Source organism: Sander vitreus, chromosome 2 (genome assembly GCF_031162955.1).
Source record: "Sander vitreus isolate 19-12246 chromosome 2, sanVit1, whole genome shotgun sequence".
Taxonomy (NCBI): Eukaryota; Metazoa; Chordata; class Actinopteri; order Perciformes; family Percidae; genus Sander; species Sander vitreus.
The window spans coordinates 3367753-3392752 of record NC_135856.1 but is presented as its reverse complement, the minus strand read 5'-3'; the positions used below and the strand labels follow the sequence as shown (position 1 = coordinate 3392752).

The 25000-nt window shown below is 41.3% G+C and overlaps 2 protein-coding genes across 6 annotated transcripts in view; one reads left to right on the top strand and one right to left on the bottom strand.

The window, feature by feature from the left end:
• Positions 1–418, top strand: part of usp34 (ubiquitin specific peptidase 34) — a 103783-nt gene extending 103365 nt beyond the window's left edge. For all 5 annotated transcript variants that reach the window (XM_078273286.1, XM_078273278.1, XM_078273271.1 and 2 more), the window contains one exon: positions 1–418. This exon is cut by the window's left edge and continues 1396 nt beyond it. The gene's annotated coding sequence lies outside the window, so the exon portion shown is untranslated.
• A 5528-nt stretch (positions 419–5946) lies between these two features.
• The window catches only part of LOC144530920 (protocadherin Fat 4), a 31697-nt gene continuing 12643 nt past the window's right edge, over positions 5947–25000 (bottom strand). Inside the window, exons 14-28 of the mRNA XM_078270696.1 lie at positions 24322–24477; positions 22807–22987; positions 20989–21122; positions 19853–20803; positions 17999–18124; positions 17537–17788; positions 17357–17455; positions 16479–16651; positions 15925–16076; positions 14901–15208; positions 12768–12878; positions 12300–12491; positions 10349–10446; positions 8154–8315; positions 5947–6136 (exon numbers count right to left, since the gene is read on the bottom strand). Of these exons, the coding sequence (XP_078126822.1) occupies positions 5947–6136; positions 8154–8315; positions 10349–10446; positions 12300–12491; positions 12768–12878; positions 14901–15208; positions 15925–16076; positions 16479–16651; positions 17357–17455; positions 17537–17788; positions 17999–18124; positions 19853–20803; positions 20989–21122; positions 22807–22987; positions 24322–24477 (3285 nt within the window). The remainder of the gene's footprint in view (positions 6137–8153; positions 8316–10348; positions 10447–12299; positions 12492–12767; positions 12879–14900; positions 15209–15924; positions 16077–16478; positions 16652–17356; positions 17456–17536; positions 17789–17998; positions 18125–19852; positions 20804–20988; positions 21123–22806; positions 22988–24321; positions 24478–25000) is intronic.

The following is a 25000-nucleotide window of genomic DNA, read 5'->3' as shown; positions in this document are numbered from 1 at the left end:
CTTTATGAACGAGGCAAAAAGAAAGTTGCCTTGACTTTTTTTCTGCGGTTTAATTATCCAGAAACCTGTAAATTAAGAGAACCACGAGAAACTTGATTCTGTAAAGAATCCTCTCTACGTCATTGCCTGAAGGTGTATATGAAAACTATATAAATATATATATAAAATATCTTTATATATATATGAATATATCAAAGCGGTGCTTTATTTGACTGTGGTTGTAATAAAGCCCCCCCCTCCCCCCCCATGTTGGACCAGCTGGAGCTTTTATTTTCATTACTGAAGTACATTCCATAATCTATTGTTTATTTTTCGCTTCTTCTGCTGTGTTCTGATTACCTTTGTTGTTGTTGTTGATTTTATTTTAATAGAGAATAAATTAATAAACAGTTTTAATAAGAAGAATTATGAACTTGAATCAACGTGGAGCTGTGAGGTTTTTTTTCTTTCTTTTCCCCCTCAGTGTTTTGTCGAAAAGAGACGAGTAGAAGTATAAAAATAAATAGTTTTCAGGCTGCAGACGTTCGCATCAGCATCAGGGTTTCTACGGAGATGGACGGGACGCTAAATGGATCAGAGACTGAGACGTGTACGTGTGAGTACAGAATAATCTTTTTATATGTAACACACTGGGGGGTTATGCCAGTATTACTGCAGTTTTCTTACTGCATTTTAAAGTGTAAATGGTCATTGTGTCGCAGCTCATAACGGCTTCACAACATGGTTATTTTAAAGTAATGTCACCAAAGATTTTGTACTTTGTCGAACCTTTTCTGACTGTCGGTGTAACGGAAGTGATTGTACATGCAAAGATATACAGAAATATATTAGAAAACTTTAAAGTAAGAAAAATACTACACGTAGCATCTGAAGGGTGACCTCTGGTTGTACTCGTAGCCGTTGGGCTGGTGTGTCAGCGTCGTTCTGGCGCATCGCTTTAAGATAATAGCTGTGTGTGTGTGTGTGTGTGTCTCTGTGTCTGTCTCTGTGTGTCTGTCTCTTTGTGTGTGTCTCTTTGAGTCTCTGTGTGTGTCTGTGTGTCTCTGTCTCTTTGGGTCTTTGTGTCTATGCCTCTGTGTGTCTGTCTCTTTGTGTGTGTGTGTGTGTGTGTCTCTCTCTTTGAGTCTGTGTGTCTATGTCTCTGTGTGTGTGTCTTTGTGTGTCTCTGTCTCTTTGTGTGTGTGTTTGTGTATGTCTCTTTGAGTCTGTGTGTCTATGTCTCTGTGTGTTTGTCTTTGTGTGTCTCTGTCTCTTTGTGTGTGTGTTTGTGTATGTCTCTTTGAGTCTGTGTGTCTATGTCTCTGTGTTTGTCGGTCTCTTTGTGTTTGTGTGTGTTTGTCTGTGTGTCGGTGTCTTTGTGTCTCTGTCTTTGTGTGTGTGTCTGTCTCTTTGTGTGTGTCTGTTTGTGTGTGTGTTTGTGTATGTCTCTTTGAGTCTGTGTGTCTATGTCTCTGTGTTTGTCGGTCTCTGTGTGTCTGTCTCTGTGTGTTTGTCTGTGTGTCGGTGTCTTTGTGTCTCTGTCTTTGTGTGTGTGTCTGTCTCTTTGTGTGTGTCTGTTTGTGTGGTAGAGCGAGTGATAGAGAGACGAGGATCTGACTTCAGAGTAAAAATGCATTATTAGCTTCAGCAAGTAGTGACTCCGCCGGTGAAGGAGACACCAAGTGTCCCCCAGTGCTTTCTGACCACCTCTCCTTGATTTCATGTTGGATGATATAACTGCTTTATTTATAATCCATGATCCACAACCGGAATAATGTTGACGTGTTCAAATCCTTTTGCACAAAAAAAAAGTCACAATATATATTTGGAACTATTTTGATTTACAAAATACTAAAATAGCAGGAAGTCTGTTTTTTATTTCATACTTTGCAAATATTACAAAAGATAAATTCCAAACTGACAGACAACTCCATTCATTTCTTTTTTTTTTTAAATACAGGTTGAAATGTACACAGATGCACTATGTTCCAGTATTTCTGCAGCGCTGCGTCATCATTTACATTCAAGTGCATCAAAGAAAAGAGGACCATTAGAATACAAAACAAAACAAAAAAAGTGACATTCAAACATTTGATTTCCGTTAAATGTTAAGCATGAAAGATCAGATCAGATTGACATTTTAAAAGATTACATTTTGGGCATTTTCGGCCTTTATTTATATAGGACAGCAGAATACATGAAAGGGGAGCGAGAGAGAAGGGGAACGACATGCAGCAAAGGGCAGCAGGTTGGAGTCGAACCTGCGGCCGCTGCATGGAGGAGTAAGCCTCTATATATGGGCGCGTGCTCTACCAGGTACGATTGATGATTAAACGTAACTGCAGTGACATCAGACCACAAATCTGTTCTTTCCGAAACTTGCTGCCCAGAATTTCATCTTTTTAAGTACAGTTGGAGCATTTGATCTAGTTCCTTAAAACGTTTTTTTCTAGAGTAAAGTGCCAGTTTGTTGACGATCTGTCTCGATCTGTCTCGATCTGTCTCGCGGGCTGAACGTCAGCCGAAATAATTAGTGTTGGTGCTGAACGGCTAATTCATTTAAACTAAAAAGTCAAACTGAACAGCAGCTGAGTTTAGTTCATAAAATCAGTTGCTGGGATGTCTGTTGGTGTACGGAGGCTGAAGAGTGCCACACGAATAACTAACTTAAACGCCAATTTTAGATTTTAACCTTTTGTGTTGACTTCAGATTGACCCGTTTCCAATTTTTGTTTTATGTCAGAAAATATGGGATGTAGAAATAAGCGCTGGAAATGTGTAGAAGAAAAACTTAACAATTTAAAACGTTGGAAAAAGCAAAAACAAACTGGACAAAAGGCGTCAAAGCAAAAACAAACAAAAAAAAAAAGGCGTCAAAAACGTAGAAAAAAATGTTTTTTTTCAAGGTTGATGGGAAGACGAGATTAAAAATCCTTTTTATTAATCCCACAACGTCACAGCAGCAAGGGATAGTGCAAATAACGTACAAAGAAGACACAAGATAAACATTTATTAGATGGATTAATTACATTTTCTCTTAAGATTAGTTATATTTATCGGTTTACTTTTTTTTTCCGGAGCTTTTAACAGCCTCTCCTGGTCTTCCTCGGTGGCTGAAGTTTGCTTTATAAAAGGTCAAGAACGAGCTTTTCTTTCTCAATAAAAATATTTAAAAAAAAAAATGGAATCACAAAATTATTTTTAACGTTTTACATTTTTATTTTGTGTCCGTCTCTGTCTATCAAAACCCACTTCAGTTTCTTTATTTGTTTCCTGCTAACATTTACATTTCACCTGAAACCTATTAACTGAGCATAATCAGTTAGTATAGTCTAATTATTTTAGTGGCACTCTGCAGACTCCATACAGGCGGACTGAAAGCTGCTGCGTTCAGATCAGACAGAAGTGCGGCTTTCATTCCCGTCCTCCGTCTGTCGGTCTCGTTTGAATCTCACACTGTCACCGTCCGTCTTTACTGTCCCACCATCGTCTGTCCTCTGCTGCTCGTCCTCCGTTCTCCTCTCATGTGACTTTGTCTTTCGCTGAAACACAAAACAATAATAGTTACCATTGTAACTAAGTACGTTACCTTGTACTTTCACTTGACTATTTCCATGTTCTTCTACTCTGCTACAAGGCCTCCACGATTCAGGGGAAAAAAAAATATGAATCCCGATATTTTTTTAGCTGAGAATTGATATCACGATTCTCTGCCACCATTTTTTTTCTCACGGAGTGTAATGTTTATTGCACACGTGACCCATGACAAAACAAAACGGCACCAAACATAGATGTGTTTTGGCACCTGCAGCACATTGTGCATCACCACAAGCCTGTAAACACAGAGGCTTCAATGAATTAAGAAAATAAAGTACATACTGGCCATTTACGTACAGTAGGCTGCCAAAAATAGTGACATATAACCCAATGAACTACATATGGCCCTGATACAGCCTCTATCTCAACTCCTGGAACATGTCTTAACATAATTAAAACAAAGCAGGCCTATCTGCTACATCTCAGAGGTAAACATTGTACTTTGTTTGTCTGACAGCTGGAGTTACTTTTCAGATGACAGGTTTCCATCCCCTTCCTGTCCAGTGAAAACCACGCATCTCCAGATGTGTTGATGTTGAATGTGATAAACTGAAGGATATAATATTCCTTTGTGTGTTGAGAAAACTCTCCTCCTCCTTGAGCTAAATAGTCTTTAAAAAGCCTCTCGGATCAGCTGATCAAATGCATCGTCACAAAGCTGACACCATTACAAGTTTAAAAAACCTTTGAGAGATACGTGGTTCTCACAGGACTGATTGTCAGCTTGTTATGTCATCGCGACGCTTTACATTTCTTCTTTTTGTCTCTCTTTTACCTGTTCAGATGTTTCAGGACTCTCCTGTGGCCAGTTCCTGGAACAAATGGGAGGGATTTATATTAAAAGCAGGCGTCAAATGGAGAACTGTGAAGACGTTTGAACATTGGGAGGACTTACGTGTAACCTTCAACGTGTCGGCTGATGTCAAAACTCTCCTTGTCAGAATCCTGATGTTTCTGCGTCCTCTTGAACCTGGGAGAGAGAGAGAGAGAGAGAGTACACACACACACGTTGACATGTTGCAGTCTGAAGGACACTTAACTTCCTTCGTCATCAGAAATCCGGGGAGGAGTCACGTGTTGGGATGCTGATATTTAAGAATAAAAATATTCCAAACATGTCTAAAACTATTTCCACTTTATTTATTATTTTATAGAGCAAAATACGTATGTGTGAATTTTTGTACAGAATGTAGACTTCTCTCTAACTTAAGTCTTTAAAGTGCTCATATTCTGCTCATTTTCAGGTTCATAATTGTATTTAGAGGTTATACCAGAATAGGTTTACATGGTTTGATTTTCAGAAAACACCATATTTTGTTGTACTGCTCATTGCTGCAGCTCCTCTTTTCACCCTGTGTGTTGAGCTCTGTTTTAGCTACAGAGTGAGACCTCTCACTGCTGGAACATCTTTGTTGGCAGTCGCACATGCTCAGTACGTAGGTAAGGACTACTAGCCAGTCAGAAGCAGAGTATGAGGGCGTACCCTGACAGTAGCTAGGTAAGGACTACTAGCCAGTCAGAAGCAGAGTATGAGGGCGTGCCCTGACAGTACCTAGGTAAGGACTACTAGCCAGTCAGAAGCAGAGTATGAGGGCGTGCCCTGACAGTACCTAGGTAAGGACTACTAGCCAGTCAGAAGCAGAGTATGAGGGCGTGCCCTGACAGTAGCTAGGTAAGGACTACTAGCCAGTCAGAAGCAGAGTATGAGGGCGTGCCATGCTAGCAGCTAGGCGAGCATTATAACGTGTTCCAAAGTGACCACGTTTGTCTCTGAAGTAAAGGCTGGACTACAATAGAGCTGTTTGGAGCAGTTTGTGAACAGTGTTTTCTGTTGGAGATGGTAAGACCCTTTGGGGGGGACTTTGGGCTTTTTCACTTTCTAAACCTATAACATGCACAAAAAGGATATATAACACAATAAAGGAAAGGGATAAGCATAATATGAGCAGTTTAATGTATTTAATAAGCGTAAGAAAAATTCAGAAATCTCAGGAAAATCTCAGCAGCAGCGTCTAAATATCCTTCTTTGTTCAGTGAAACAGGAAGTTTTTTAAAAATGAAAATGTTTTTTTGTTGTTGGAACATTAAAGTTAAGATTTTCTTATTGAACACACGGTGACTTTATAAAATAATGAGACAGAAAGTGAACATATAGTGCTGATGATGGCGTAAAGGGAGTCTTCAAACACAACGATGGACATTAATTCAGAAATCTGATCTTAAAATTTAGATTTGAATCTCAAAAATCTTAATTTTTCCGACTTCCGAGACAATCTGTAAACCCAACGCTGACGTACTATAAATATGAAGTTGATTCTTATGTAACGTAACCGGTCTGAAGCACATGACAGGTCTCATGTTTCCATGGTCTCACCTGATGATCAAGGTGACCGCAACAATCAATCCCAGCATGCTCAGGGCCAACATGGTTGCCAGAGCAATGACAGCCGCCTGGTTGGAGGCGGGGCTCGGAGGCTTCACCTCCACGTCAAAATGAAGACTCCCCCCGAACACTTTGACCAGCTCCGCCCTCACAGCAGCTGATTGGCTCTGCAGTTTCCTGATGAGAGACAGAGAGTTACAGCTCCAACACGATTGGTCACAAATATCTCATGACGGCCACGTTCAATCTAAAAAAAAGGGTGTGCATCACATTGCTACGGTTTCCGTGTTGAACGACATGTTTCCTCTGAACGGTGTGAAACTTTTTGAAATAGGTTTTGATATTTGTGGGCGTTGATTCTCACAGGCGACAGCCAATCAGCAGAGACGTGTATATAAACTCAAGGCAGAGCGCCTGCGCACACAACAGGGTGTTCAACGCACCCGTTTCAGTAAAAAATAAATAAAAAAAAAAGCATTGCTACGTTTCGTCGGGGCTGAACGTGGCCCAGGTGAGAGGTAGGCGTGATTCAAACCTCAACGATCCAATATTATTGATACAAGGTGAAATATTGATACATATCGTCATCTTAAAGATGCGCCTTTATTTTGAAATTCCCGCTTTGTGTATTAATAGTTTGTTTTTCATTTAAATGTCTGGAAGAGCTTAGTAATGAAATCAAATCATATTTTAGTTGTTGTAAATATATCTAACTATGATAACAATGATTGTATTAAATGGGCTTATGTACTGTTCGTAGCACACTTTGTGATATCAGTAAATATTGTATCGTTGTCCAAAGAATCTCTTTAATATCGTATCGTGATAAAGCGTGTGATTTACACCCCCTAGTGAGAGGTGCAGAACAATGTGTTAAATATATTAAAAGGTCCTATGACATGCTGCTTTTTTGATGCTTTTATATAGACCTTAGTGGTCCCCTAATACTGTATCTGAAGTCTCTTTTATATAGACCTTAGTGGTCCCCTAATACTGTATCTGAAGTCTCTTTTATATAGACTTTAGTGGTCCCCTAATACTGTATCTGAAGTCTCTTTTATATAGGCCTTAGTGGTCCCCTAATACTGTATCTGAAGTCTCTTTTATATAGGCCTTAGTGGTCCCCCTAATACTGTATCTGAAGTCTCTTTTATATAGACCTTAGTGGTCCCCTAATACTGTATCTGAAGTCTCTTTTATATAGACCTTAGTGGTCCCCCTAATACTGTATCTGAAGTCTCTTTTATATAGACCTTAGTGGTCCCCTAATACTGTATCTGAAGTCTCTTTTATATAGGCCTTAGTGGTCCCCTAATACTGTATCTGAAGTCTCTTTTATATAGACCTTAGTGGTCCCCCTAATACTGTATCTGAAGTCTCTTTTATATAGACCTTAGTGGTCCCCTAATACTGTATCTGAAGTCTCTTTTATATAGGCCTTAGTGGTCCCCTAATACTGTATCTGAAGTCTCTTTTATATAGGCCTTAGTGGTCCCCTAATACTGTATCTGAAGTCTCTTTTATATAGACCTTAGTGGTCCCCTAATACTGTATCTGAAGTCTCTTTTATATAGACCTTAGTGGTCCCCCTAATACTGTATCTGAAGTCTCTTTATATAGACCTTAGTGGTCCCCTAATACTGTATCTGAAGTCTGTTTCCCTAAATTCAGCCTTGGTGCAGAATTACAGCCACTAGAGCCAGTCCCACAATGAGCTTTCCTTAAGATGTGCCATTTCTGTGTCTGTAGCTATTGAGGGGGGGGGGGGCAAGGTGGAGGATGGGGGTGTGGCCTTGACCAACTGCCACTTTGCTCGTTTGAAAGCCATGATGTCTCTCTCTCTCTCTCATGGGGGGGCCAAATTCTCTGGGTGGGCAAAGCAGAGAAAGGGGAGGTAACCTTTCCCCTTATGATGTCATAAAGGGAAGATTCCTGATTGGCCCATCTGAGCTTTCATTTTCTCAAAGGCAGAGCAGGATACCCAGGGCTTGGTTTACACCTATCACCATTTCTAGCCACTGGGGGACCATAGGCAGGCTGGGGGAACTCATATTAATGTTAAAATACCTCATAAAGTGACATTTTCATGCCATGGGACCGTTAATCAGTCCGGTTCAGGCAGTTTTGTCATAACCTGTATGTAAAACTTTACGTATCGAAGTTCACTTTTCAACATTAAAGATCAAACTCTCACTTTGTGACTTCTTCGGCAGAAACGACGTCTTGTCCGTCCACACTGATGAAGCTGACCAAAGTCTTCACGGCGGCTCTCCGAGTTCTGGACTCAGACGATCCTCCGTTAGCGCTCGACACCTCCATGACGTTCACAGTCCAGCCCAGAGCTGCACCCAGAGACCTGGCAGGAAACAAATATAAATAGATATCATAACAATAAAAACCAGAAGGAAAAATAAAATCTCAAAACAATCTTAATCATGAGATAAACGTGTATCTCGTTGTATATTGAAAGCCTTTGAGGATGTGGTGCAGCAAGCTTTAGTCCCTTAAGTCTCACACTTCTTTTTAGATATTTGTAACTTTGCCATCTGTTAGTGGGGATTTTTGGATTCAGTTTTTCAGCCCTGAAGGCACCAGAATGTTTAGATAAGGTGTTGTTATGGAAAAGGTCATGAGGCTTCTGGGTATTATTCTGTGCTTATGCAGAACGTGGGGGATGGAGCCTGGGACGCCCCTTTAAAAAGACATGGGAAAGGGATCTGAGTATTACACTGGATTTGATCGTAATATCAATTGTTTACTGGGGTCGGGTATCGTTTGGGATTTTTATGATTCCGATGCCGAACCGGTACTTTTAAAACGATTCCGATTCCTAACCCGAAAAACTGAAAAATGACATCAAAGAAAGGCTCTTTATAGAGTTTTTAAAAAATTGGAAATTATTTAAATGTAACGATATATTAACATTTTAAAGTACTTAAATATATAATAAGTAAACCTAAGTCACTTAACGCATAACGACAATAATTTAACAATAAATAACAGTTATACTATTAACAAAATAACAACAAAATGTTGAGCCAACCAGAGCCCAGAGGGGAGATATGGCATTTTAAAAGTAGCCTAGTATACGGTAGTTAGCTAACGGTAGACTACAGAAAGAGTGAGATATTTGTACGTCCGTTTCGGAGCGACAGAGGGGAAATATTTCAGTCGACACATTAAGTGGAACCGAAATGAGGAACCAAAATTTGTTTTTTTAATTGTTTTAACTATGCCTGCAAGGTAGGCAATCTCTGTATTATGTGTGTGATTTGTACTATACTATCTGTAAGTATACTACAAGTAACTTGAACTTGAATGATGAGGAGTGGGACAGAATCTGTAGGAATACTAAAACTATGTCTCGCGATGTGAGGGTGCGCCTCATCCCGTTCAAGATTTTGTACCGCTGTTATTGGACTCCCGCCAGATTGTTTAGAGTTGGTCTGAAAGACACACCAAATGTTATATATAAATTATAACAATAAAAACCAGAAGGAACACAATCTTAAAGTGCTCATATTCTGCTCATTTTCAGGTTCATAATTGTATTTAGAGGTTATACCAGAATAGGTTTACATGGTTTAATTTTCAAAAAACACCATATTTTTGTTGTACTGCTCATTGCTGCAGCTCCTCTTTTCACCCTGTGTTCAGGTCTCTGTTTTAGCTACAGAGTGAGACCTCTCACTGCTGGAACATCTTTGTTGGCAGTCGCACATGCTCAGTACGTAGGTAAGGACTACTAGCCAGTCAGAAGCAGAGTATGAGGGCGTGCCCTGACAGTACCTAGGTAAGGACTACTAGCCAGTCAGAAGCAGAGTATGAGGGCGTGCCCCGACAGTAGCTAGGTAAGGACTACTAGCCAGTCAGAAGCAGAGTATGAGGGCGTGCCCTGACAGTAGCTAGGTAAGGACTACTAGCCAGTCAGAAGCAGAGTATGAGGGCGTGCCCTGACAGTACCTAGGTAAGGACTACTAGCCAGTCAGAAGCAGAGTATGAGGGCGTGCCCTGACAGTAGCTAGGTAAGGACTACTAGCCAGTCAGAAGCAGAGTATGAGGGCGTGCCCTGACAGTACCTAGGTAAGGACTACTAGCCAGTCAGAAGCAGAGTATGAGGGTGTGTCATGCTAGCAGTTAGGCGAGCATTATAACGTGTGTTCCAAAGTCACCATGTGTGTCTCTGAAGTAAAGGCTGGACTACAACAGAGCTGTTTGGAGCAGTTGGTGAACAGTGTTTTCTGTTGGAGATGGTAAGTCCCTTTGGGGGGGGCTTTGGGCTTTTTCACTTTGTAAACCTATAACGTGCACAAAAAAGATATATAACACAATAAAGGAAAGGGGAAACGCCAAAAAGCATAATATGAGCACTTTAATGATGGGTCTCACTTCTCCAGCTCCGGGGTTTTCTTCTCCACGACGTTAGCAGGCTGGTTGAGGGAGATGACCACCACGTCGTCGCTGCTCGCCCTTCCATGCACTTCCACCTGGAGGCAGAACATATTCTCTTTCAATAAATAAAAATCTTTATTGAAGTACATAGTCTCGCTGTCTGCCTAATGTTTTTTTCATAAATCAACCTTACGTAAAGGTCAACCTTTACGTCTGTCTGTGGGTTTTTATGAACATTCAAAAAGTGACGAGGTGATTTCATCTGACTTTGTCTGAGGTAAATAGCACAATAAAATGGTTTTAAGTTGGCCGTTTTTTCCATTTTCTGAAAAACAACGGTTTTGGACATACAAGGTTTTTGCACGCCAGCGACGATATACAGACCTGAGAATATGGAAATGCCCGGGCATATTGAGCAGCAGAGAATATACCCATCTAGCGTTGAGATCATATATCGCAATCAACTCTCTTCACGCTTCAAGAAGACGGCCTCTTGATCTTTTCAAGAAGACTCCTGTTCCTGAAATCTGGATTTTGAATACGTGTGGTCCTCCATGTTTCCTTCTTCAGGAAGCTACGATACCCGTTAGCAGCGTTAGCAGCAGCTGTGAGTTTATCATGTGACAGAGAAAACGTGAAAGGCTGAGCAGTATGTCCTGTATGTCTCTTACCGGCTAACGTATTTCTAGATGGAGCATGAACATGGAGCGTCTCCCCCAGTTCGTGTGAATACACATGTAACATTTCAAGCCAATAGGAATACTTGGAATTGATGGTGGAGGTAAATATTCATGAAAAAGGACACGTTTGTGAACGAGCAACACAGATTGTGATAATGAACTGAACACGTTACACACTGGGGCTTTAAGGGAAACATAGGCCCGTTAACAAGGCCCCTTTGTCGGATTCTGAAAACTGTTCTATTAGTTTGAGATATTTGAAAGAGGGTGTTCTTGTTTAAAAAAGGGACAGTTCAGATGTTTGGGTTTTTGTCTGCACATACTCTGTTTTATTCTTAACTCATTCTCGACTCTCGACGACTTTTTTTCTGACCTTCACTTAAAAATAAGTTTAAAAAGCACGGAGTATGATGTGTTTTATTTGCTTGTAATACGCAAAAACATCTGCCAATGGAACAAGTGAAACATACACTTACTTGGTGAGATTTCTTGAAATAAGATATGATCTTCAAAGAAGATGATTCATGTTTTAAAAACAACAGCAGCTTAAAAACCTTATGAGATGTCAAAAAGAGCTTGTTTCATCTGAGATAGGACTCAAAACAATGACAAAGACTTTCACTTAACAAGATATTTGAACTGCATCGTCTAAAAACAAGTCCCTATAGCTCACTGAAATATCACCTGTTAGTGTCTTATGTTAAGTGTTATTTAGTCTCACTTTGCCAGACCTTCCTCCACAGCGCTGCGGAGGAGGGTCTGTCTAGTCCACACAGCATTCCTGGATGGGAGAAAAACGTGCTCTGGTTTATTGGCATTACTTTAAACCAATCACAATCGTCGTGGGCGGGGCTAAGCTCCGGATGGAGCCACGGTGCCTCTGCAAAATAGCCTCGGGAAGAAACTTGTTTTGGTGGAACGTGTACGTTATATATAATATATTATAATATATATCATTATATACTTGGTAAGATTTTGCTTTTTTGCAGTGTTTCTAAAAGATGCTACTTTTTTATTCTTTTATTTAACCTTTATTTATTGAGGGAAGGTTCACTGAGAGGCAGCCTCTCTTTTTGCCCTGATCACATTCACACAGTTCCACATTCATACCTGGAAGCTGCCCAGTACAACCACAGTCAACAGCAGACTGATCTGCTGGCCACTGAGCAGCTCCACTGGAGCAGTTGGAGGTTAAGGGCCTTGCTCAAGGGCACCACACATTTTCTCCCACTGTGTGAACCACTTCACATCCAGTCCTCCACACCCACCTCCACCCTGGTTGTAGCCTGAAGCCCTCTGGGGTCCGTGGCCTTCACCTCCACAGCAGCCGTCTGCTCAGCCAAACCCAGCGCCGACACCACGTAGAGCAGACCGGAGGACGGCTCCACGTCAAAGTAACCGCTGTCTGCTGACAGACTGTAGACCAGCTGACCCCCCTCTCCCACGTCGGGGTCTGAAGCCTGCGGGGGGTTCACACGGATGACAAGATAACAGTACATTAATCTGCAAATATTTTAATATGTCAATCTAGATTACTAAGCACTCTGAGAGACACCAGTAGGACTTCTAGGCTTTTGGTCTATTTATTTACGCCACTGTGGACATGTACCATCAGAGTGAACAACGCCTGTTTATTACTGCGACCGGGATTGGGCCGTCATACGACCCAGTGGAGGTAAAAGTAGCCTGGGTTCTCATCTAATGTTTTATTACAGTTAGTGTGTGTGTGTGTTTACCTTGACGTGGATGACGGAGGTTTTGTACGGGGCGATGCTGAACACAGATGCTTTATAAACCTGAGAGGGAAACTGTGGAGATTCGTTCACGTCCTCCACCTGAAGTCTGACCTGAGAGAGAAGAGAAACAGGTCAAAATACTTTCTGTGCATTCATTCAGGCAGCAGAAGAGAGACAATGTTTCCCCCCAGGGTTCTCTGGTGTAAGACAAATGTACCAGAAAGAGAGCCCAAGTACAAAAAGGAACCTGCAGGGACTTTTCAGTGAAAGAAAATCTCATTCAGTGTTTAACACAGTAGAGATAGTTTTCAGGGAGTCTGGAGACTTTCTGGCCAGGCAACGAAGAAGTATATTGTGGTTACTAGGGCTGCACAATATATTGTTTTTTTTATAGTCATCGCGATATCAACTGTAATCGGGCCTTAAAAGTTAGGCCCGGCCCGAGAAGTACATTTTGATTGACAGCTTTTTAAAAGCCCAAACCCGTTTACAGCCCGACATTATTCAAATGTGCTCACGCCAGGCTTGTGCACAATTCAGATTGATGTCGAAAACAGGATGTTAAAAGCTCTAGTCACAGAACAAATAATTATGTTTGATTTATTGTAATTGTAATTCTGTGTAAACATGATGGAACATTTCCATTTCCCAGAATGCTTTACTTTAATCAAGTATTTAAAATGGTACCATACCAATACCAAACAATCTGAGGTGGACGTTTGTTTGAAAGCTTCTTTTCTACACAATTTGATGGTCAACACTGGACTTTAAGTTTCAGAAGTCCCTTACAACTTCAGATTACAAATATTTATAGATTTGACACCTGTAATAACAGCGACATGGAAAATAATAGCAGGCCTAAAAGGTCATCTGTACTAGTTCATTTTGAAGAACTAATTCCAACAAGAATACCTGGAAACCACAGAGCCATATGCAAGCATCTACAAGGAGGTTAACAGACAGTCTTTTATTTTGAAAACCATCTCTTGATGGTATTATGCTACTGATATTTGATATCATCAGTGTAATACACATTATTCACTTAAAAAAGCCCAACATAATGCATTACCTTACTTGTTATTCTCTATGGATAATAACTCATTACTCTACTCATTACATTACTGTAGCAAGAGCCTGGCATATAGTTCATACAGGGCTTAAACACACCTTCAACTCACAACACAACAGTAACAGTAACATTAGTGTGTTACATTACTCAGTTACAGCCAAATGTGATTATATTATGGCATTACTTCGTAAGGAGTTACCCCCAACACTGGATATCATGTGTGTTTAAAAGCATGCAAGCATACTTTTTACTTATTGTAATTCAAGAAAATTCTTGTCAATTGTGGAATTAATAAAAATATTTGTTCTCTTAAAGGACAATTCCGGCACAAAATGAACCTAGGGGTTAGTAACAGATGTGTACCCACTCTGTCGCTCTCTGGGACGTGTTTTCATGCTAATCGAATGTGTTTGGAGCTTGAAAGACGCTAACGCGGACCGCTGATTAGCTTACAACGCTAGTATTCGGGGCACAGGGAACGTAAAAACAAATCTCTATTTATACCACTAAAAAGGCTCAAAATATCACCAAACTTCAACGGTAGCATAATGAGGGTCCCTACATGTTAACAGAAGCACTGAGAACTCTGTAAGTGTACAGACAGTTTATTGAACGAAGCGGGAGCTCCGTGAAAGGGCTACGAGAGAGAGAGAGAGCTACCGGTAGTCAATGACACAACAGAGCCTCGTACTTTGGGAAACTGGTGCTGTACCTGCAGACATCGTGAAGCTTTGAAAAAATTAAGACTGAACCCGTTGGGTTCGGGCAAAGATCTACAGCTCTAATAGGCTACACACATTGCGAAAACACATTTGCACTTTACATGTAACTGTCACTTTTTTTAGTGGTGCCTTTAATAGTCAATTCAATGTTCAATTTGTTCAATACAAGAATGTTGGAAATGATTTCCTTTCATTTGTTTTAAAATACACAGGCAATGTTTGATATATATACAAATATCGTGCAGCCCTAGCGGTTACAGTTTCTTAAATAATTAAACACCTGAAATATTCAGCTCGTAAACATGTCTATAGGATAAACATAAGTTCAAAACCAGGTCGTACCATTGCAGTGGCTGACGTAGGGGGGGTCCTCGTGTCCACGGCCTCCACATCCAGGATGTACCACTCCTGCTCTTCTTTGTCCAGCTGTGCTCTGGTCCGGACGGCTCCGCTGGCGTCGACGGAGAACAGGTCGGCGTGTGTATTTAGTGTGTAGGCAACGTCGTAAAGGTCACTTCCTGCGGAGGCCCAGACGGTCCCCACCGCCACCCCCTCCGGCTGGTTCTCAGGGACGCTGAAGTTGTAGGAGGAGCTCCGGAAGGCCACGCCCTCCGCCAGGCTGACCACCCGCAGATTCACCACGACCCGAGCTGCAACACACACATAATATCAAATATAACATTTTGAATGCACTTGTAATGTAGTATTTTTACTTTGACTTTGACCATTTTCAGGTTCATACTTGTATTGTGTGTTTCTAGAACATGTTTACATGCTCACTTTACCTTTACGTAACACTTTATTTATCTCATGTTGCCAATGGCTGCTGCACCTGTATTCACCCCGCCCGAAAAAAGTCTGCTTTGATTGGTCAGCATTTCAGGGTCCATGCATTGGTGCTCTTTCGTCGCTGATTTTGGAGTATATAGCAGGACTTTATACTGTGTAAAATCACCAATAAAGGCTTCTAAACCAAATATTACTCAACCGGACATGTTCCAGCAGGAATGTGACCCCGAAATTGAAGAGAAATTAACAACATTGGCAGCCAAGATTACAGGTTTCCCTGGCATTAGCATGTAGTTACATGTGACAGGGTGTGTAACAAACACTGCATAGAAACCCGGCTCGGTATCACATGATATGGAGCAGAGAGTAGAAAAAAACTGCTGAAACCGGAGCGTTCAGAACAGTGGGAAATCTGAGGTTTTTGCTCACAGGGATTTCTTTTAAATATGTTTACCTGATTTTTTGAAGCCTCACTCAAGTTTAACATGAACATCCGACCTTGTAACATTATAGATATGACGGAAAATACAGAAAAGCATAATAGGTCGCCTTTGAGAAAAGTATCTGTCAGACTGACCTGTGGAGTTGAGAGGAGGCTGGCCGTGGTCTTTGGCCATGGCCGTCAGCACCACGGTGGTGTCCTCTGTGACATCAGCGAGGTCAGACGTCAACGTCACGTCTCCGCTCTCGCTGTTTAAGGCCAAATATGGAGAACTTCCTGCAGAGAAACTACAACAGCAGAGAACAGAATAATCATCTTTAAAAGGAGATTATACCCATAATTTAGCGGGCAACTGTACAATCAACTGGAACATAAAACATCCTTCAAAAATATATATTTGAACTGAATATAACTGTAGCCTTAAGATTGTCTCACTTCTTTAAATGTTTATCTTAAATCTACTTGTTCCGTTTAAAAAACCACAACTTCCCGAGACTATTTTGCAAGAGGCACCATTGCTCCGTCCGGCGCTTAGCACCGCCCAAGATGATTGTGATTGGCTTAAAGAAATGCCAATAAACCAGAGCACGGTTTTCTCCCATGCAGGACTGCCGTGTGGACTAGCCAGAGGAAGGTCTGGCAATGTGAGTCTATGTTTAGTGTAAGTGTAATAGCAGTCAGCTGCTGACCTGTAGGTGATGAGCGAGTTGTTCCCGGCGTCTCCGTCGCTGGCGGACAGCGTCAGCAGCAGCTTCCCCTCCGCGGCGTCTTTCAGAAGGATGCTGCTGACGTAGCTGCTGGAGCTGAACTCAGGTCTGTTGTCATTGACGTCGATGAGACTCACTCTGATGCTGGTGACGTTCTGGTGCACGGGAGTGTTTTGTATAATTAATTACAATTTGAATTACTATTTCTTCTCTTCTTTATGATGGTGGTTAACCTTGTTATTAACTCACATGAACTTAAACCCCACTATCTCTTCTTACTAATCTTTCTCACACTTTAGTTTCACTAACAGAGTTGTCTGAAAAGAAAAAAAATGACTTTGCAAAACCAAATTAGGTGTAGTCATTAAAAGGTGCTCTAAGCAATGTGATGCGTTTTTTAGGCTACAACATTTTTTGTCACATACAGCAAACATCTCCTCGCTATCCGCTAGCTGCCTGTCCCCTGAACACACCGGTCTCTGTAGACAGCCCAGGCGCCACAAACACCAACAAAAACAACCACCAAACAGTCTTCCAGCCAATAACCGACAAGAAGGATTTTTGGGTGGGGGTTGGGGGGTTAGTGCGAGGAAGGGAGGGGACGGGATGAGGAGGAGGGAGGGAGTACTAGCCTCCATTTTGTTTGAAAATACTTTTAACAACATCAACAAGAAGTGCCGTCACCCAGCGCTTAGAGCACCTTTAATAAAATATTGTATTGTCACTTACCCGTGACCTTCCTGAAACAGTCCAAGAAATAGAAACAATATTAACTACGCATAATTAAGTGAAAATGTCAACATATTTGACTGTGGTGTAGTTCAGGGTCCCTCTCTATCTTCTCTGCAGGTGTCTCTTACCTCTCTTGGAGGGCTGCCTTTATCCGAGGCCTTCACAAGCAGCTCATACGTTTCCCTGCTCTCCCGATCCAGAGAGCCGACAGCCAGCAACGTCCCATCCTGCAACACAACATATCATCTCACAGCCCGAGCAAATACATTCACATTTCACGTTTCCACAGTCCTCTCTTTTGGCCTCACCTCTGTGAATCTGAAGAGTGGGTGGGGGGAGAGGAGGGAGAGGGCGACCTCTCCATTGGGCCCGAGGTCTGCGTCTGTGGGCACGATGGTGCAAACTTCTCCTGGAGTGTCCTCCGAGTACACGCCCTCAGGGATTAGTAGCAGGTCCGGGATCCTCGGGAACTGTGGGGCGTTGTCGTTGTAGTCCAGGACGGTGATGTTGAGCTGAGCTGTGGATCGCAGACCGTCAATGGGCTGATCCACCGCCACCACCTGAACACAGACACACAGAACGTCACGAACGCAGCTGTGATCTTCGTATAGAGTTAATTTTGTTTCATAAAATTGCAGCACACTGGGCCATCACCGTCAAAATATACAACAAATAAACTGCTGTGTGTTTCTCTGGGAGGACTGGGCGCATTTAACGTTTTTCTTGAAACGGGAATAGACCAGGAGATAGAAAATGTCACCATGTTGTACCTGTAACATGTATCTGTCCTTTGTCTCTCTGTCCAAGGTGACGTCCTTCCTCAGTGAGACCACCCCTAGTTTGTTGATGTCAAATGTATCGTTGGTATAAAGGAAGTAACCACCGGAGAATCCACCCTGCAGTAGAAGATAATGGGTTAAATACCTCCGCTAACTTCATGTTCAGAGTTAATCATCAGCGCTGTAAAAGCAGGAACTTCTCAGATCAAGGTCAAGGTGTAACACACTGTGTGATCCGAGAAACGACTAAGACAGATTAACACATTACTACGATTGTAAAGCAGCGGGGCCAAGGTCCAAACTGTAAGGACATTAAAGTTCATCTCATCTGTTGTTTTATTTCAATATAAATCTGCCAAATCTGTGACGTAAACAAACAACAAATACAAATATTACTGGATTTTTTTTATTATTCAGTCAAGAGAATATAATTTAAACTAGTGTTGGTTTATTCATTTTTAGAATGGCTTTTATTACAAATTAACCCATTTTTACTGTCTGGGGTTGACAGTTAAGAAGGCTGCAAAAACAATAATACATATTACATTTTAGTTGAATATGAATAATGATGGGATTTGGTTTAATTGATTAAACACGTACTGTACTTTAGATCTCTTCTGAGTGTGCAGCACAGGGACAGGAGAGGTAAATTCCTCATATTATTGTTCATGTTCATGTTGTTCTAGCCCAGTAAAAATAGGACATTAATTAAATTAGTGACAGCTAATATTAATTAATTAATATTAAAGGCACCCTGCGTTTGTATGAAAATGCTCCAAGTGCGCTGTGATGCGCTGTGGAGTCGCCAAGCAAATGGTGGCAAGGCACAACTGTATATACTCTCATCTTATTCATTTAAAATGCAAGTTTGATGCTAACCATCGTTAGCTTGGTGAGCTACACGAAGTTTCATATGGAGCGTCTCCACAATCAGGATCATTCCGCTCGCGAGAGCCGTACCGCCACATCTCAGCAAACCATCATAGTGAACAGTTACTCTGGAATGTCTTCCTCCTCCTCCTCCTTCTCCTCCTCCTCCTCCTCCTCTTTGTCCACTGCTGTAGCAGCAGCAGGTTCAGGCTGTGACGATGTCACATGGAGCTTACTTTAACTGTCGGGCCACAGACTAAAGACAATGACACCGCCCAATCTAGCTGTCAGTCCGACCGGCGAGGCATGTTGCTGTTCTTAACGCTAGATTAAGATTAGATTAGATCATCAAAACGCTAGCAAAGCAACACAGGACAGAAAATAAACACTGCAGAGACAATAGATAGGTCGGACCTCCGTGCTTAACTATATATCTTTAAATGTTACAGTTACGGCTGAAAATGACAACTGATATAAACAAGATGGCGGATTTAACATATCTCCACAATTCAATTCAATGGCCATTTGTCTTCCCGGAAGTGATTTTTGTGTTAACGCGACATCATGTTGATTCGGTCTATAGATCTTTGCTAGTCACTTTGGATAAAAGTGTCAGCTAAATGACATTTAATGTAATGTAAATTACAATGGCATTCCTCTCTAAACGCAACATGACGCCTGTAATGAGTCTGACTCACTTCAAATTCAAACAGGATTTAGATAATGCCAAAATATGTATGTTATTTTATATGTTTTCTATTAATAAAAAATAATTCAGAGCATTATACAGCAGTGTACAGTGTACAAGTGTTGACTCAACTGCTATGGTTAGAAAATCACTGTGGTAGCAAACTGGTAGCAAATTGTCCTGATTGTTAACACAGTATGCATTTCAAAGTACATGTACGAACTGCACACAAAGAGTCTGATTTAATGGAGCTAAGAACCAAACATTTTTCAAGCGGTTTTACTCACCTCATCCCGGTCAGTGACCTCCAGGGTCAGGATGGACACGCCGCTGGCCAGGTTCTCAGAGACGGCCACGTCGTAGCTCTCCTTACTGAACTCAGGCGGGTTGTCGTTCACGTCCTTCACCTTCACCACCGCAGAGCCGTTCCCAACCAGAGAGGGAGTCCCTCCATCGGAGGCCTGAACCACGAGGCTGTACACCTTCACCTCGCTGTAGTCCAGAGGCTGGGCCAGCTTCAGAGTCCCGCTGGAAGAGTCCAACTCAAAAACAGGAGCGTCTGATGAGGGACTCTGGCTCAAAATACTGTAAGTAACTCTCCCATTTGCTTCTTCATCGGGGTCTACAGCTGATAATGTGAGCAAGCTTGTACCCACTGACGCCGTCTCCAAGACTTCACCCTGATACTCAGCATTTGAGAACTTGGGGACGTTATCGTTGATGTCCGACACTCGGACCAGCAGGGAGGCTGTGGCCGACCTGGCTGGTCGACCCTGATCTTCAGCCACCATCAGCAGGCTGTACTCTGCCTCGGTCTCTCTATCAAGTGCTCCAGTCACACTCACCATCCCAGACACAGGATCGACAGAGAACTTCCCCTCTCCTCCTCTCAGAGAGTATCTGATCTCCTTGTTGAAGCTGCTGTCTTTGTCTGTAGCGGGAACAACAGTCACATTGGATCCTACCTCTGCGTCCTCTGGGACTGATTTTGTGACAGAATCAGAGGTAAAAACAGGACTGTTGTCATTGACGTCGGTGACTTGAACCTCCACGACTGCACTGTCACTGTTGACTCCGTCAGAGATGGAGATCGTCACAGAGTAGTTGTGTGGAGCCTCATCGTAGTCCAGCTTCACTTTAGTGGTGAATTCACCACTGGAGGAGATGGCGAACTTGTCGGCTTCTGTATCGACTCGGAGAGTCACAGGAATCTCAGTAGCTGTCGCTATGAAGGCCACCTGAACACATAAAGATGAGAAGGAGCATGAACTGTGAATTTATGGAGAATCAGAAGTTGATTATCCCATTTTCTGAACAACAGTGAGTACCTAATACAAATTGACTTTGGATGTTAGATAAATAGGTGGTTAATAAAAACATCTCAGACATTTTGATATGGACAACTTAAGTAAAAAGTTCTTACTCTAAGAATGACAACTCCTGTTTCCTGCTCTTCTTCCACGGTGCCACGGTAAACCTTCTGTAAAAACTGAGGTTTAGAGTCACCAGGAGCACTGATGTTAACCAGTGCTGAGGAGGAGCGGAATATGGTTCCCCCTAGAGGAGAGGTGGGGAAGAATATCATGATGACGTACGTGTGATAAGTCTGTTGAAAAAGTAAGTTGACATCCCCTACTTCAGTGGTTCCCAACCTTTTTTTCCTTGGCGCCCCCCCTACTCATGTCTAAGAAAAGCTGACTTTTACGTTTCTCCGCCATGTTTCATTCATAAAATAGTGATGCCGTGGCGGCAGGAAAAACGAGGTTGACAGCAGTTGATGACAGCAAGGGTCCCAGGTTAAGAGGTCCCGGAGGTTTGGCCTACTAAGTAGCCTGCCTACAATTTTAAGCGAGAACAAAAATATATAGTTTTCATACAGACTTTTGTATACATTATATATTCTAGTGTATTATCATAATTTGTTTAACACGTGCACATTTTTTTTTTTTACCTCAACCTCAAACCAGATAAAGACTTGCGCACCCCCTGTGATCTTTGCCGCCCCCCTGAGGGGTCCCAGGACCCCAGGTTGGGAACCACTGCCCTACTTCATCACAATTATGTAGCTGCAGTTATGAATACTGTACCAAGGCCTCAGCAGGCTTCAAACTAACTTTGTATGTCTCGTCCAACCGCGTCTAAAGTCAAAATGTTTATACCTGCTCCAAATGATTTATTCTAGTACAATACAAACTCTTATTCCAGTGCAAAATTGGATTTCTTTTAAAATGTTTGAAGCTCTTTTGTCTTTGTGAAATGTTTCTTTGTGATATTTGTGGCTTTTCTTTGCACTGATCAGGAGTAGGGCTTATAAATTCATTATATTCTGTACAATGACAATAAAGCCTTTCTATTTTATGGCTGCATCCCATTGCCATGAGATTTCCCTCCAAGGACTGCATTTGGTCGCTAATAACAAAGAGTAGTAATTGCGTGGAAAATAATTCATATTTGCACACCTTCACACACCTGAACGATCACTGTGTAAATTGGTGTAATTGTTAGAGTGTCTGTTTTTTACATAAATTGTCTGATACAGCTCTTCCCCCATTCAATCACTGGAAAAGAGTTTCTCAGGCGCTGTTCAATTATACGAGAACCACTTCCCCTGAAGCATACTGAGGCCTTTAGAGTTCTCTTAGCTTTAATATTATAGGCATGTGTTTCATCATTCTGTATAGCATTGAATTTCTGCTCCATGAAACTGTGCTCTACAAAGAACTTACAGTTGTCATTCAATCGAATCTCAACAAATCACTTCTCGAGTTGTTAACCCTGGGTTTTATGTAAAGCCTGTGTTAATGGGTAGTACAACATAATGTCCAAGGCTGAGACATGTAAATGTAAAGAGAGAGAGAGTTGGAGCAAATAAAGGTTTGTGTCCGTGAACACCAATCTGTTTTACGGGTGTGATAAGATTTTTATGATCACAAAGTATTTGATACTGCCAAAGCTTGACGTGACTGACCGAGGTGCAGTAGTTGACAGTTTCAGCCCACAGAGAGCAGTCTAACGAAAATATCAGATACAGAACCTAATGTAAAAGACATTGGTATTTGAAAGATATTGATATTTACAGAAGGATTCATGCTTAGTGCCAAATAATCATTAATGTTGATTACAAAGATGTGATTTAGTGCTGATTAGCTATTTTGCTATAATAGGCTGAATCATCACAATCAGAACAAGTGATTCTTGAATTTCTGACAAAATTTAAGAAGTACTGGATACTCAGATCTACCATCTCTGGCTGTTATGTAGAGAGGGAATGCCAATATCTTGTTTTCCACCAGGGGAATGATTTTAGCCAGCGTGATGTCTCCACTGTTTTCTTCGATTGAGAAGTATCCGTCATTGTTGCCAAACTCAATAGAGTATTTGATCTGCCCGTTCTTATCAGCATCTGGATCTTCTGCCTTAACCTTTCAGTTCAATTACACACATCACCATCTTTACATTAAATACATTAATATGACATAACAATCAAAGAATGACAACAGTAAAAACGAAAATAATCGTATAACTATAATGATAGTCCAGCATAGACAAGACATGACTCATTAAGTTTGTTAAGTTAAAGAAGGGTGTTATCAGCATAGCAGAGGAGGGCAGATGTAACCCCACCAAATGTTTTGCAAAGAAAAAGAAAGGGACCTGAAATTAAACCTTGAGGAACTCCACATTTCATTTCTGCTGCAAGTGATGACACCTTTCTAATCTAAACAAGGGTGTTTGTATCAAAATAAAACAAGCTGAACCAATTTCTAAGAGTAATGTGAATTTAGAAATGTTACTCTCTGTTCACGTAAATCTATTTCTAACAGAGTATAATTCACAACTCAAAGAGGGTCCCCTGTCAGTTATGTAAAAAATAAGTTAGGAGAACTTAAAGCGCCCATATTATGCTCATTTTCAGGTTCATAATTGTATTTTAAGGTTGTACCAGAATAGGTTTACATGGTTTAATTATCAAAAAACACCATATTGTTGTTGTACTGCCCAGCTCTCTCACTGCTGCAGATCCTCTTTTCAGCTGGTCTCTGTTTTAGCTACAGAGTGAGACCTCTTTTCTTCTTCTTCTTCTGTACTATCTTTGATTGCACTCGCACATGCGCAGTAGCTCAGATGTAGCTCATGTCAGCTAGCTAGCTCCATAGACAGTAAAAGAAAGGCGGTTTCTCCACCTTCAGTCAGTTACAAGGCAGGATTAGCTGGGAGACTTCTTCTAAATGAGGGCGCACATGGAAGTAGTTCTTTAGTAGATGATGGTGAACTAGTGTGTGTTGTAGCAGTGCTTTGCTATTGAGAATGAGGTAGTATGCTAGCTAATGCTACGAGCTAACGGTTGGGGTCAGCCAGCTCGTTTCAGCTTGTGATGTCACAAGCCGTGCCGATTTTGACCAGCTCACCCGGAGACTGAAGACAGGACACATTCAGAAACCGTATCTCACTCAAAACAGCATGGATGGATTTTTTTCAAACTGTGTATGCGTGTGGAAGCACCAGAGACACAAAAGAACACCCCAAAACCCAGAAAAAGTTTTTTTTTCAGAATATGGGCACTTTAAGATGTATAAAAATCAAAATATGTTGCTGCTGTTATTTAAGGGATTGACACAGTAACTGGCCTCATGCTTAACACTTGGGGGGTAAATATGGACCTTGTAAAAATGTGGTGACAACATGGATTACATGATTTAAATCAGATTCAGAACATGCTTGAGAAATATTTAACAGAACGGTTTTAATCACTCACCTGGACCAGAGACATTCCCACTGTTTGATTTGCAAACACTTTTCCCTCGTACTTCTGACTGGTGAACACAGGACTGTTGTCATTCTCATCCAGAAGAGTTACACTGACTTGCACCTCTGCAACATGTTTGGGTGGATCCGTCTCAGTTGCTTTGATCTTTTAATCAACAAAAGAACAGCAAAGGTTAAGGTTACAATGCATACAGGTCCAGATACAACACTGTCTATTTCCCCACAGTTTAAAAAAAAATAGTTGTAGCAAGATAACAGGACATGTCTGGTGATATTCAATAATTATTTTCTGGTCAAAACATCCCATCAAAAGACCAAAACCTTCAGTAAATGTATCGACTAACTAGCTGTGTGTTGTCAGTGTTAAACACTGCTGCAGGTATTCATGCACGACTGTTGTTGGTGATTTACAGAGGTGGAAGACTTACTCAGATCATGTATTGCAGTAAAAGTTGAAAAAACTGTTTTTTAGAGTTACAAATTACTTGTCAGTTACAAGTCCTGCATTCAACATCGTCTTTAAGTAATAGCACAAAAGTATTATCAAAATATACTTATATACTAAAAGTACCAAAAGTAAAAGTCCTCATTATGCAGTGTAATATATCTTATTTTATTATATTATTATTATTATTATTATTATTATTATTATTATTATTATTATTATT